The sequence below is a fragment of the Anoplopoma fimbria genome, chromosome 8 (genome assembly GCF_027596085.1).
Source record: "Anoplopoma fimbria isolate UVic2021 breed Golden Eagle Sablefish chromosome 8, Afim_UVic_2022, whole genome shotgun sequence".
Lineage (NCBI taxonomy): Eukaryota > Metazoa > Chordata > Actinopteri > Perciformes > Anoplopomatidae > Anoplopoma > Anoplopoma fimbria.
Window position 1 is genome coordinate 21,489,234 of NC_072456.1, and position 15,498 is coordinate 21,504,731.

The 15,498-nt window shown below is 38.8% G+C and overlaps 1 protein-coding gene across 1 annotated transcript; it reads right to left on the reverse strand.

Annotated features, from left to right (window-relative positions):
- Positions 1–2: 2 nt before the first annotated feature.
- Positions 3–14,297, reverse strand: sh3gl1b (SH3-domain GRB2-like 1b). The gene is made up of 9 exons (XM_054602384.1): positions 13,970–14,297; positions 9,313–9,381; positions 8,239–8,311; positions 8,011–8,154; positions 7,552–7,685; positions 7,286–7,444; positions 6,105–6,208; positions 5,824–5,957; positions 3–2,857 (listed from the first exon to the last, which is right to left on the reverse strand). Exons 1-9 carry the CDS (start codon positions 14,012–14,014, stop codon positions 2,664–2,666), a joined length of 1,056 nt encoding a protein of 351 aa, XP_054458359.1. The 5' UTR covers positions 14,015–14,297; the 3' UTR covers positions 3–2,663.
- Between the last annotated feature and the right edge of the window lie 1,201 nt (positions 14,298–15,498).

Below are 15,498 nucleotides of genomic sequence, written 5' to 3' on the forward strand. Positions count from 1 at the left end.
CATATCTTTCTTTTCTTTTTATTGTAAGAAGGGGGGCGGGGACTGGACAAGAAGAAGCATGTACAAATACTTTGATAATAAAAGACAAAATATTGCGGTTAAATTCTGTACTCATACCAAACATAGAAAGGCAACTTAAATCTAAAAGACATACATTTACAAGGTGTAATATAGGACTACATGCAAAGATTAATTTAAATGTTTTAAGGTCTTGTATATAAAAAATAATACTATAGAGAGCCAGAATGATTTAATGCTGTTCAAAAAAGCATTTAAGACTGATTAAACAAATACATAGCCCTTTTAAAAAAAGAAATCAGTGGGACATGTTTTTCCAAACATGGATTAAAATCTACACAAAAATGAGTTCTCGCTGGTGGTCTGCTGATAAACCTCACATTAGTCTAAACAACACATGTCCAGGAAACTGCCTGTAGTGTCAGAACTGTGCAGAAATGTGCACACATCATGCATTTCATCTTTACACAGGAAAAAGTGCCAACGGCTAGAAATATAAACCAAAAGCAGAAAAGAAATTGTATGACCATATTCTTAAGTAGCTAGGTTAGGTTTTGGTTGCTGGATTAGTTTCGGTACTTTTTCCCTCCCTCCCTCCTTTTTTTTTTTTCCCCCCCCAAAGGCACTAAAACAAAGCTATCAAAGTCTTTATTTGATAGCATTGTGATCCAGACAGCACCTCCTACAGTCCTTTAACTTTGCCCTGAACTTGATACAAGTATTGAAATGTAGTAAGTAATCAGAGATGTAAACATATCAGACAAGGACCAAACCCAGAAGTGGGGGAAGTGTTTGGCAGCGTGGAGTGATGGAACAAACAGATAATAAGAGGGGGCATTTTGCAGACAGATACTAGAAAAAGTGAACACATTTGTCATTCACAATTAAAAACTTTTTTTTCCCTCCCAGACAATTTCAAAATCAGCTGGACCGACGATACACGTTTGGTAAGAATACATGTTTGGCGACAAAAGTTCTCCAAATTAGTCAAAATGGACACAAGCTTAGTTATTTTTCCCTTGATGTTTTCCCTTTCACTCCAGGTCTTTCCCTCATACTGTACAGTGTATGTTTGTTTAGACTCCACCCGCTGCTGTGGGCTGTGGTTAAAATCCAGAACAAGAAACCAGCCTTGTCTTTATAGATTACCTTAACAGGAACAACACCTGTTTACATCAGCCCAACGTACTAACAGATAAATCGAATCGGAGCCATTGTGAAGAATCAAAAATCACAGGGTCAGAATAAGTTTCAAAGCACAGAGCAGTTTCACATTGTCAAAAGACACAAGGGCAAACAGAAATAGTGGGACACTTAAGTGATGAATGTGAAAGGCTGACCAGCAGCGTCATCTAAATCGGGCACCGCACAGAGTTAACAGGCGCCTAAAAACGGGTCAAAAGACCAAACAGAGGAAAACTGAACATGCTAAGACAAACAGGCCTCAAACTAAATGAATATATGGCTATGTTACAGAATACTTAGCAGTTTAGCAAACAGCGATATGTTTCTATTGCATTTTTATAAAGACTTTTTGGCTCTGTCTCCTCTATTGAACAGACTAGCAGACAACCGCTAAACAACTAATCATTCTGCATGTCTAGACAACAAACACACGCCTCCCTTGAGTGACAAAAAGGTGCAACTTCTGCATTTAACTTTGGGGTTTTTGTGTGTAATGGTGGAGTAGGTCTGTCACACACACGCGTCAATCTCATTTGAGGACCAAGGTGCATTTACAACGTCTCTCACATATTCAGTAAGCAGTTCTACTTTTAAGAACTACTGTAGTAGGTTGAGACAAACGTAACTCAAATACTGAAAGAATGAAAGGACACCGCTGTATCAGGCCTGTTGTCTTCTGAAGCTATCAGCACTGTTTAGACATTAATCTTTAAAAAAGAGCATTACAAATAGGCCCAAACCTGAAAATGGTCTAAATCTGGGGCTAATTTCATCTTGTTTCTTATAAAAAATATGGATGCAGTATTTTTTCCATTTTAGATAAAACTAGTTAAACTACATCTCTAGTTGTGTGCAGTTTCAAGTTTAGGTAAAAGTAGTTCTCAGTCTCTCCAGCAGGTGGCATCAAGAGACGAGCTGTCGTCCTTAAGGGGCAAAAACAACGGTTTCAGTTTTGAAATGAGGATAATAGTCAGTGAAGTTACACATGGTGTTTACCGTGAGGTTTGAGTTGGCCTCTTCATTTCGAAAACAACAGACTGGTGACCAACCTGAGTTTTAAACAGACTGCAGCTCATACAGAACGGATTATATGAAATGTGGCACGCCATCATAATCACCAGATTTCATACAAATTATATTAACGATATCAGTAATTTGCAATTAAAGACAAATATTGCTTGTAAATGTGTCAACAGTTAGTCCTCAGGAAATGTTTCCGACATTTTGTGTCCATCTTAGATTCTTTTTACCTTTAGTTGGAAACAGGTTGATATTCTGGTCTGGACTTCCTTCTCCAGAAACAAAAAGTGCTCGTCTGCGATGGTGACGTCGGAGCTGAAGGTGAAAATGAATATTCTGCGGACCAGCCCTTGACTTCGCTTTCCTCCCTCTCTACTAACTCTACTTGCTCTCTCCTTCCTCCTCTCCATCAGTCTCCTCCTTGGCTCTCCTTATAAACATTAGTGTGGCAACGGAACAAGGACCTCGACGTAGTTGAGAGGGAAGAATCCTGACTGGCTGTTCAGCATGCCCTCGTACCAGTTCTCGTCGATCTGATTGGTCAGGGTGATGATGTCGCCCTCGCGGAAGCCCAGCTCTCCCTCGTTCTCCGGCTCAAAGTCGTACAGCGCCTTACAGCACGGCTGCTCCGGGGCTGAGGAAAACACAAGTCAGGACAGAAAGAATGAGGAAGATGTAGGCAAAAATTAGGGAAACGCAAAATATCAAGATGCTCTCTGACACACAAAAATTGAAATAAAGTAGTCACACTGCACACCTTACGCATGAAGTTTAGTGTAAACTGTAATTCATACTGTTTGTATAAGTTAGTCTAACATTAGCATGTGTTGCAGTCAGATCAACCTCAACACATCATTGCAAGCAAGCTCAAACATGCTGACAAGGTGAAACAACAACATTCCTATGACACCAGGTTTATGTAAGACTGTCCTCTCTATCCATCGTTTCCTCCAACTATCCCTTTTCTCTGTGACCTCACAGAGATCAGCAGAGGAGAGTGGCGCTCCACACACAAGACAAGCTAGGCCTTTTTGTCTCCAAACAGTTTTCTCATTGTCTCACGTTCACCCCGCAGACTGGTGGGCGGACTAGAGATGGGGAGAGTCACTCACTCTCTGTATCAATTTACAGCAGCAGATGTATGTTCCCTTTTGAAAGAAATCCAATGATGTTTGATAAACAGAGAAAATCTGGTAATTAGCTTGTAAACTAATATGGCTCACTTTCCCCATCAGGGCTTGTGATGTTGATTTAGTTGCTTCTAAAATAATGGCATTTTTAATTATTTATGTTTTCTTCCCCCTACAATAACCAGTTATAATGATCAAAACAGAGATGAATAAATGTATTTATGTGCAAATATTGATGTTGCTACTATAAACTGGCAAACTTGTTGCTTACAGCAGTTATGAGGCAATTAATTACTCATTCTGTCTGCAGTTTGGTGCCGAGTGTACAGTGGTTGTGTAGAGCTTTTTCTTCAGCAATACATGTAGTAATACCTGATTACTACAATTATCTATAGCTGAAGCCCTGCTCTGAAAATTCTTTGAGTTAGTGGGTTGAAAATAATTAGTTTTGGCATGGGCACACAAAAACACAGATGACACATGATGCTCCGCTTATTATGCAAGATTCATACAAACAGCTTACGGATGACTGTATTATAACCCTTGAGAACAATAATACTGATTCTGATACCAACAGAAATACAAATACATATAATAAAGTATAACTAATTATAATTCTTTATTTAATTATTATTGCATGTTAATTAATACTCCTGCCATTGACCAAAGCACTGCCCTCATAACTTATTGACTTAATAATAATAATAATAATAATAATAATAATAACAACATTGATATTTATTAATATAGCATTTTGCAAACAAAAGGTGTAGTTTGGAAGTTTTTTTACAATTGCTCCTTGAATAAATTAGATCCTGACTGTTCTTTTAGGATGTTAAATAGCCGTTTAAATCAATTATAGACCAAGTCAGTGGTTGAAGAGGTGTTAACAAGTTTTAGTTAGTCATACTGCAGTAAACTTGACTTCAGGATGTTGTTCTCTTACAAAACCACAGACATGCCGTTAAAGTCTACGTGCACCTTAAACCACCAAGTATTTGTCAAACCTGTGAGAAGCCACTTGTATCCTACTTCCTACATTTCACACCAGAAGCTGTGCAAGCACACTGGACCATTTCACCACCACAAGAATTGCGACGAGAAGGAAAAAAAACGAGAAAAAAAAAAAAAAAAAAAAGAAATGGCCCACACAATCTGTGACTCACACAATCTGGGTTTCCGAAAGGACAATGTGGCCAAGTGAAAAAGCGGCTCTGATGATATCACAGGGAAAGAGGAACAAGGTCAGTTGGAGAAATGCCAGCCAGATGACAGGGCAGGACATACACTCACACTCACACACACACACACACACACACACACACACACACACACACACACACACACACACACACACACGTCACACACACGTCCATTTTTTCATGGAAAACAACTGAGTCCAATCGAGAGTCAAACATTCAGTGTGAGTCACAGTTTACCCAGCCTCAATAAGAACACAGAAAAAGAGACAATTTGTTTCACATATTTGTGCTTAATGACTCTGATTGATTGCAGGTCTTGAGCAATTATTCTGGCAATGCAGAGACGTATTTTTCCAGTTTAGTTTCTGTCAGACTTCTGAGGAATGTGTTCTATGCAGGCATGCTACGTTAGTCTAGTCTATCTTCTGTGTGTAGAAACAGCTGGATGTTTTATTGCTGTTGTAACTCTGTTATTGTAGCTCTTTGAGAGGGATGTAGTTAAAAACAAAATCACGCCTCAGTACGAGTTTGTTATCGGCTTTGTTTGTCAAAAAACATCTGTTTTCTGGTGCAAACAGAACAGTCAACCACTACATCATTTTGCCACTAATAGTTACCGTATTTTCCGCACTATAAGGCGCACTTAAAAGCCTTTAATTTTCTCAAAAAACGACAGTGCGCCTTATAATCCGGAGCGCCTTATATATGGATTAATTCTGGTTGTGTTTACTGACCTCGAAGCGGTTTTGTGTGGTACACGGCGCTCTGTCAAAATGTTTTAGTACGACTTTGGTAAACTACAAAGCCGCACCGCAGCAGCATCACGGCCACCGTAGTCAGGAGCGTCGCGGAGTAATACATACTGTGCTTCACCATAATATTACAGTGTGTGTGGATAAGGACCAACATGGCTCCTGTCAAGAGACACGCTTACGACGCAGACTTCAAACTCAAGGCTGTCAGTCACGCAGTAGAACATGGGAATAGAGCAGCTGCGAGAGAATTCAACATTAATGAATCAATGGTACGGAAGTGGAGGAAGTTTGACTGACTGACTGTTTTGTTTCGCTTAATGCGCCTTATAGTCCGGTGCGCCTTATATATGAAAAAAGATCGAAAATAGACCATTCATTGACAGTGCGCCTTATAATCCAGTGCGCCCTATAGTGCGGAAAATACGGTAGCTAAAATGTATTTACTCAAATGTTTGTGGTAGAATTAAAATATTTAAATCCTTACTAACGCCCTGCAAATCAGCTGTTTCTTACCTGAGTTGCGTGAAGGTGGAGGGGCCATTGAGGTCGAGTAGCCGCCATTCGAATGGTTGTCTTCTCCGAAGTCAAAGATAGGTTTGGGTTTAGGTGTGTATTCACGTCTTGGTCGATTCTGAGCATCATTCATCCTGTTCATAAAGACAAGGTGATTTAAGTTTTTTTCATTTCCAAACCTCCAAAAAGATGACTTTAAGCAGCTCTAAGCATAAAGCTGCACATTGAGATGCACTGAACAGTATGTTGGTATTTGTGCGTGTCAGGTTTCATTACTGCACCTGTCTTTAAGTTTGTCAGAAAGCTCCTCCAGCACCTGCACAGCCTGTCTGTGATACTGCAGCTGGGACTCCACCAGGGACGAGAGCTGGCTCACCTGCTCTATCTAAACACGCACACACACATACACACAATACATCACATACACAAGATAACCAGTGTCACTTTGCTTAAGTTACTGTATTTTGCATTTTAATGGATAAACTGTTATTCTGGGTTACAAATAAAACAGGTCATAAAAGGCATGTACTGCACTTTTGAGATACATGATACATTTATTTCTTTGACAAAATAATCTTAACTCTCATGCTAGTAAAAAGACTGGGGGTTTAGATTAATTTGTCAAACTAATATTTCCAATGTCTTTAATGATCTTTCATGCTCAAATTTACAGTTACATAGTATTTAAAAAGTAATAGGGAACAGCATATAAAGAGGCTGGAAGTAGAGAAATAACAGGAAATATGGAACACGCCAGCTTCCTCCTGGCAGCACTGGTCATAATCAAAGTCAACCAGCTTAATATTCAAACTAAACCCTGAACTGTTGTGCTGTTATAACAACCAAAATCACAGATACATTTAGACCTACATTCAGATACATGCTCTAAGCTGTGTTGTTCTCCTGTATCTCCTCACCTACATGTACAGGGCAAACGACTAATAATTCCTAAACCCAAATAGTGAATAAACGTGAATTGCAGCCATTAAGAGACATGTTTGTCTCCAGTGTGAGTGTCGGCTAAACATCTTTATAGGTGTAACTATTGACGTGTGTTTGTCCAGTGGGTGTGTGTTTAATAGCAGCAAAGGTGAAGCTCAGTGTAGCTCGACAACTGGACAGAAAACTGGTTAAACGTTAAACAAGAGATGGCGGTGGCAATGTGCATCAGTTAACCTCTGAAATCATTCATTTGAGTTTTATATTGCTGCAAGCAGTTCTGTATTTTTAGACTGAGGTATGTAAATGTTCTATTTTCACTGTGTTGGTAAATAGAACACTTAACAAATTCTGTGTTAAGCATGACTAGCTTTCACCCATCAGAAGCTGTTTATTGCCGACTTTTCGATTTAGTTCCCCTTTTTGGTTTAAAGATGGACTGCACAGAGGATCAGGATTAAAATGATGTCCCAGAGGACTGACACTAACAGCACGCACTGCACAGTAATAAATCAGTCCTCACGTCAGTCTCCAGCAGGTTGTACATGCTCGTCTCGGCCACTTCCTTTGACTCGTGGAACTTCTCCAGGGCCTGTCGGACCTCCTCATCTGGGATCTTGCCCTGACGCTTTTTCTTGTAATCGTAGTCCAAGCGGCGACCTTCCAGCTTCTTCAGATGATGCTGAGTTGTTAGGAGACATAGATAGTATAGTAGGATGCACAGAAGTTAAAAAACAGCTTGCCCTAAATTTAATTTGACAATTTGAAGAAATGATGCCGTCAGTGTACCTGTATCTCTCTGAGGTCCTTGTCACAGAGCCCTTGCAACGGATCAATGAAGTTCTGTTTGACATCGATATCTAGAGAGTCTTTGACTTCTGCCATTCTCTTCATGGACTCTCCAACGTCTACCAGCGCTCCGCCTGAGCCACACAGACAGAGATCAATAGCTCAGTGACATAGTTGTTTTATAGTGTAGTACCAGAGAACCATATTGTCATCAGACCACACATAAAGTAGCAGATAGCATCCAACAGAACCAAACACAGGCACAAATACAATACTTAAAATAGTCAAAAATCATTCCAACGCTCTTTAAACAGTGCAATGGGTGCAATCTATCAGTCAGCATACACACATACGAAACCACGTACTACAAATAACCCGTAATTATAAACACCAACATTCCTGTTACATATATGCCAGTCTAAAACCACAACACGCACACACAAAAGACACAAATCTTACCGAAGTTAGTGTCCTCTCCGAGGTCCCGTCCGTACTTGCCCATACATTCCCCTAGCAGCCCCTCCGCCTGAGGGTAGCCTGGGTTCTTCACCTGACCGCGGATCTTTGACATGGTGTTCAACATGGACAGTTTGGCCCGTGATGCTGCAGAAGGGAGTTAAAATACATTTTTCACCACAGGGTTCAATCAGTTTGAATAGATGCGTGAAGACAGGGTTTTCTTCTCACCTGGGTTGGGCTGAAGGTATTCTGACGTTTTGGAGATTACCTCCACTACCGCTTTACTGGTCACATCTACTTTCTACAAAAACACAGCAATCACACTTACATCACAAGTGTACAACAGAGCTACTGGAATCACAAAAAACAAAACAGGGGCTGGCAGAGGAGGTATGCTTTTAAACCTTTTGTTAATAACTGCTTCCTTATAGGTAAATACACACAGTTTGTACTGTACACAAGTACTTCAAATAATAAAGGGTTATTTTCATATTTGGATACAGTACATTATATGAATCTCAACATAATGAGCTAACTAAACCTAAACGCTGAATGCTTTGTTTAGCATTCATATCATGTCTTTATATTGGATTTATTCATGTTTTTTTGATGATGAACAAAATCAAATATGTAAACAAGGACTGCAAGCAACAATGATTTTAATTATATAACAAATCTGATGTTTATTTTTGGGATTAATCAAATGCATGTTTAGTCTACAACATGTCAGACAATAGTTTTCATCAAGTTTTCCAGGATCCCAATGTGACGTCTACAAATTGCCTGTTTCATCTGCACAACAGACAAGGTATTAAATGTACTATAATAACAGAAGGCTAAGAAACCAAGCAAATATAAACATTTGAGCAACTGGAAGCAGTGAATTTTGCCATTTTCGCTTGAAAAATAAAATAAACGGCTGTTCCTTTTAGGAGCTGCCACAGCACATCATCTATTTCCATTTAGTTGGTAACCCGACATGGATATATGACTTTATGATGTGTATATTTGATTTGGCATTGGGTTTTTTACTGTATGACCCCACTGAAGGAAATACATGTTTGGGTGGTGGGAGGACCATTTTCTTGTGAGTCTACAGTGCTAGTTTTAAAGAGTTTTATAGACTTTGAGGTCAGAATATTTTCTCAACCTACAGCTTATTAAACAGCTTGAAATGTGGAGTAAACATCAAGAACGGATGTCCCAGAGAAACAGCTGTATGTTTGTTTACTGTATGCTGAACCAACGAGGCCTACAGGAAGATGTTGCTCTTTTAAGGACACACAAAGATGCCTCTCTTACCCGTTCCAAGTCTCTGAAGTCATCATCTAGTTTCGTTCCTTCAGCACCTCCGACTTTCTCACTTACCAACTAGAGGGAGAGAGAGGGGAGAAAGGGGGAGGAAAGACAGAAACAGTGCTAATTAAGTAAGGCTGCTCATAAGGTTTTAATTTGAGACATTCACACGCCTCCTCGGTGTAGAAAATGCAATAATGAGCATTTTTTCTTTTAGCATTTGCTCACACTTTGCAGGATGTCAGGCAGATGTTGGACCAGCTAACTCTGTTGCTTTTATTTTAATAAAGATGATATGCTACAACTTAAGAAGACAAAAACATGTTGATTGAAAGCATGTGTATTTCGATCCCTGAGCATGTTTTTAGGCCACAGACAAAAGTCAACAAATGGAAAACAGTCTCTTTTGCGTGCAAGTACAGTACAGGTCATTCTTTGAACTGTTGAGCAGAATGTGTGATTTTTAAGAGACAGTGAACTGGAAAAGGTATTCAATTATTCTGGCTTTATAATGAGTCTGTACTGCTGTGACTTCAAGATACTTAAAACCTTGACTGCTGTGTCCATGAGCGTCATGGTTCCATATCAGAGTTTCTCCAAGAGGAATGAGCATAACAACAACCCCCAGCAGTGAGATAAAAAAAAAAAGGTCACGCAACAACCGTCCTTGCTTGCAGAGTAACTTGTAAACCTATTCTGCGAAGACAAAAGCTAACCACAGTTACAATTTCCACTGAGGTTACAGCCAGGGTTCCAGTCAAAGTGCTACACAATACTTTTGTTATTTGTATTAAAACTTGTGTCACACCAAACATGTTGAATCGGTTTTGATATTGTGCATTTAAGTCTTGAGGGAGGTTTTAACAACCCTGATGTTAATGTTTGATTATTTTGTCTACAGTACCAACAGAGCGAGCACTTCAAAATGCCGGGACAGTTAATGAACCACAGTGAGAGAGGCCATGAAAATGGGATAAATAGTATTTGTACAATTTGAATTTGTATTATAGCAGATGCTTCGACTTTGAGGTGAGGTTTTTCCTTTCATAAAATAACACTATGCATAACAACAATATGAATGACTATTTTCACAGCTTTAACTTATATTTTTCATATATTTGTATGACCTAGTCTAAACTACAAAGGCATGTAGAATTTAGCACAATCCTCCTGACACCTTTACAGACTGGCCACATGATCTTCACAGTTGGTGCAGCACTCTGAACCGGTTTATTAGACGTGCTCATTTCGTTGGTTAAAAAAAATGAAGATACCATTTTTTAAATTCGCTCTTCTGCAACAGACCAACAGCAGTTTGAGTCATTTCCTACTTGACTCAAGCTGCTGTTTGTGATTACTGGAATTACCAAGACTTTCTGGGTTTGAAGGAAATGCTTATTTGAAGAATATTATGATGGGAGAGTGAACAGTAGAGCTTGTTATGAAGACACAAAAGGTTTACATTAAAGCTGTAGGTATACAGATTTAATAAGTCAGGTTTGTGAAATCCATAATGGTTAGGCTTTCCCCAGCAGCAGCTGACACACCGAACAGTCTGGGATCTTTAAGTTCTGCTGCTGAATCTCTGCTGTATGCGGAAAGCACATGACAGGGGGCCTTGGGGGTTTCAGGTCACAAGTAGAGTTACAACCTCAACTCCCTGTCTACTTAGCAAGAGACTCCCGACCTCAGAGTTAAAATTGCAGTCTGCAGTCCTACATTTTTGCTATCTTATCTTTTCTGGCACCCTAGTCTGCTTTACAAGGGCTGTGAATCCAATTCCTGACGGGGTATATTACTATTTTTTATGTAAGCCGCTAACCTTGAGAATCCTAATCTTGTTATCCACGAAGTAATGTTGCATTTATTCTTCTTCTGCTAATGAAAACATCACTAATGTCAGCGTAACATTATTGTTTACACACACACAGGCTCAAAGGAATCAAGCCCAAAAACATCCACAGAAAGGTTATCATCTGGATGTTTTGGTATAAATACTCATAGAGCTCCACAGAGGGATCAGTCTATAAGAAGCATCCTTTTCAGCATAACGATTGGGTTTTTTAAGCCTCTATTAGCAGGTAAATGCCACTGCGTCGTCACAAAGCCTAGTTCCACATCTTGTTTGGCTTGGAGATCACAAGACCAAGAAAGATTACCTTAACAGAGGCAAAGATACCAAATGAGCAGCTAGAGAAAGACGTAGAGTGGCAGCCTGGTGTGGATCCTAATTGTTTCCTACATAGTATATTAAAAAAAATGAGCTCGTAAACATCAGTTGAAACAACAAACTTGTATGTTTTGTTGTATCATAACATTCTATTGTCAAAGCCATCAATTGTAATAAAAAATGTACGCGCAGAATTAAAATAGGTTAAAAGGAAACTTGTTTTATAGATAAAACATTGCGTCTAGTATACATGAAAAACCAGGTCAGTGTGGTTGGTGAGGCCTCTGCAACCACATTATTGGAGCGGATCAAAGTTCAAGAAGAAATCATGTTGTGATCAGAAAGTGAAGGTGTGAAAAAATCCTTCCTGGTTATTTCCTGTTGATCAGTAAACCTACAACAACAAATTTCCTATTTTACTCTGACTGGAGCCAATTACCACAGTTTTGTTTCTTTTACCAGAACCTGTATTATGGCTCAATCCAGTTTAAGAGTAAAATTTATTTGCCAGGTGAATTTATATTGCAGACTGATAAACCTAGACCTATAAATGGGGATTAATCCCAGATGAAGTCTGCACATAACTCTTCACACTCAAACACAGTAAGCACACACTCCTGGTGGATTCATTCTGAAAGTAAACTCTGTATTTATTTTGTTAACCACGCAATTGTCTTGATGAAAGATACGTTGCATCTTCTTGTGGATTACAGATCTGATGCTTCTTTCAGTTAATGTTAATACTTTAAGATGAGCGGTAAAAACAACCACTGGATATCACATTTCATACTATGGATAATCACAATTCTCCAAATTGTTTGGATGGCATGGTGTAGATTATTTTCTGGTATCTGAACACCTCTTTGTTTGTTGTTGTTTGCACTAGTATGAAACTCAAGGCAAAGACAGCAACATTGAGGCTCGTGTTATTTGTGTTATAAACAAAAATATGATCTCAAATGTGTTTGATAGTTGCTTTGTGAGAGCTGCTTCTTTGCATCTTTTTGTATCTGCGTCATTCATTACAAACTGATCTGGGTGCATTTGAGCATGACGTTATATACTTTCAGCTGTGCATTTAAGCATGTGAGAACCACCAGACTAATAATAATAATAATAATAATAATAATAATAATAATAATAATATATAAGAGCATAGATAAACTTGATAAACTGCACAAATATAGATCAAACTGTCATCTCCATTCAGGTCTAAGAATAACTCCCACTGTCCCACCTAAAAGCTTATGACTGTGATGTTTGTGCTGTAACTGTCCTTTGAGCATGACAGTTCAGGTTTTGAACATTTATTGTCAAGATTAATTCTTAGAAAAACAGGGTAAAAAGAGAAAAACAAGGATGTGTGGGCTACAGGACGCATATCATTTCCACATCTAACTTCCTGCATGCCTCCAGCGAAGAAACTCTGATCTATGTCCAGTGTTAGTGACTCTCATGGTGTTCTGGCAAGAAAGGCTGCTGCATTGCAGACAAATAAAAAAGGGAACAGGACACTATTCCACCTCCTTCTATGCATCATTCCTTTGGTCACTTTGGTCCACTTCATCTCCCTCAAACACCTTTACTATGCACTATACAATCACAGCCAATGCCAACACACTCAAACCCCCCTAACATGACAGCTTTGTGATGTGTTTTCCCTCACAAACCAAACCAAACCAACAGGGATCTGAGTCTGTTCCTGACAGGAAGCTGGGCAGAACCCAAATGTCTTTCCTGCTTAGATCAGCAAGGGGTAGGAAGAAAAAGAGACCCAAAAAAAAGTCCCCGCCCATGAGCACGAGAGCTGGCCTAAATGAAAAACATTCACAGACAATAATTCAGACAATAAAAAAGACAGTAATGCCAGAGAGTGGCTTCACTAAGGCAAAGGTATTCTGTCTCTGTCTCACTAAACAAAAAAAGACTAACACAACACACAGCTGGGAAATAAATGACTGGGTCTTATATGCAAAGATTAAAGTATAATGTGTAGTTTCACTGATGATCTTTCCCTGAATAAACAAGCAGACTTCTTTTATTTTTGTGTATTGTTGTTGTTGTTTTTTTAGCTCTGACTCACCCTGAAGCTAATGTGCATTACAGGATGTGTGTGCTTTACTGAATCTGAATGTGTGCACTGCTGGGGTAACATTGCTTTAAAAACACACACACAAACAAAAAAACAAAACATGTTAGCTTAGCATTAGCTTAGCGTTAGCTTAGCATTAGCTTAGCATTAGCTTAGCATTAGCTTAGCATTAGCTTAGCATTAGCTTAAGTTAGTGAAACCCAAAACATGTCGCAGAGATGCTTGTTAACTTCAACCCTAGCTGCAGAAGAACACACAGTGACATTTCACACACTGACACACAGTTAGCTAACCATGCTGTCACCTCACAGCATGGTTAGCCAACATGCTAACCATGCTAAGTGAGGCTAGCTCCTACATGACAGGTTCTAAGCTGAGAAAAAAAAAAAGTTTTTCCAAACCTGGCTGGCTTTATAAAACTGCTTCTTGAAGCCCGCTACCGACATCTTGAACCCCGGCTGTGTTCTGCGTCCCAACGAGCTGCACGACTAGGTTTATGATTTAAGTAAAGTTATCGATGTAGTTTGTTGGGGGGGGAGAAAACAAAAAAATAAAAAAAAAGGAGTAATCATAGGACTGCACAGCCGTCACTCTCAGCCGGGACACGCCGACTGACCACGTCAACGCCGGGGCGGATTGTTCCCTCTGTCACGGAGGAAAACCGAGCAAAGTGCGTTAAATCCAGCAGAATGTTTTCTCCTGCAGCTGAAAAGGAAAAGCAGTCAAAATGTGGACGTTTGTAGTTTTTTTTGTTTTTTTTCTTCTACAGAGCAGCAAATCTCCGCCGGCCACTTTGAACAAATCAGATTTCCCGAGTCAGTGAACGCCACACGACACTGTATGTGAGCGCACGGCGCCCCCTGCTGGACGTAAAATAATCCTGTATTAGTCCCGCAGCGGGGACATGTACAGGATTACAGCAGCATAGAGGATAGTGCAAACAAGAGACATAGTAAAAAAACAAAAATAAGTATTATAAATTAGCAAATGAGCAATAAAAAAACAAGATCAAAAATAAGTATAAATGAGCAATAAAAAAACAAGATCAAAAATAAGTGATGAGCAATAAAAAAAACAAGATATAAATAAGCAAATGAGCAATAAAAAAACAAGATCAATAAATAAGCAAAATAAGATCAAAAATAAGTATTATAAATAAGCAAATGAGCAATAAAAAACAAGATCATAAAGAAGTATTATAAATAAGCAAATGAGCAATAAAAAAACAAGATCAAAAATAAGTATTATACCACTCATCTACCTGTCTGCATGTCTTTTATTGTTGTTTATGTATTCTGCTTCTGATATATGTTTTTAGTGTCTAACAATACCAAGATAATCTTGTTTTTAGTCCATAGTTTTGTCATTTTAATCTTATATTCTGTTTTTAGGGTGACTTTGTAACATCTGTCTAGGGACTACAGATGAAAAATAGGCTCTTGGCTAACTCTGGCGCATTTACAGAAATGTTTTATTATTATTTTATTTTATTTACCAAATAAACCAAATGAGCAAAAAAACAGTAAAGAATCCACAGTAACTGAAATAGTATACAGTACCAGTCAAAAGTTTGGACACACCTTCTCATTCAACTACTTTGAAGAATCTAAAATATAAAACATATTCTGGTTTGTTGAGCATTTGTTTGTTTACCACATAATTCCATATGTGTTCCTTCATAGTTTGGATGTCTTCAATATTAATCTACAATGTAGAAAAAATAAAAAATAAAATAAAAACCATTGAATGAGAAGGTGTGTCCAAACTTTTGACTGGTACTGTATATACATACAGAAACTATTATAACTATTGTATTGCACAGTGTATTTGTATTGCACAGGTTTTTAGTGTCATGTGCCCCCTTACCTGACATGTAAGCGGGCACACACACACCCCGTCCGTCTGCTGCAGGAGTTACAGGCCAGATGTT

Excerpts from the sequence above, each read along its gene's own strand:
- sh3gl1b (XM_054602384.1), bottom strand. The coding sequence starts at position 14,014 with ATGTCGGTAGCGGGCTTCAAGAAGCAGTTTTATAAAGCCAGCCAG. Across the intron at positions 7,445-7,551 it reads AGGACCTCAGAGAGATACAG|CATCATCTGAAGAAGCTGGA; the intron begins GTACACTGACGG and ends CTAACAACTCAG. Across the intron at positions 5,958-6,104 it reads TCTGACAAACTTAAAGACAG|GATGAATGATGCTCAGAATC; the intron begins GTGCAGTAATGA and ends CTTTATGAACAG.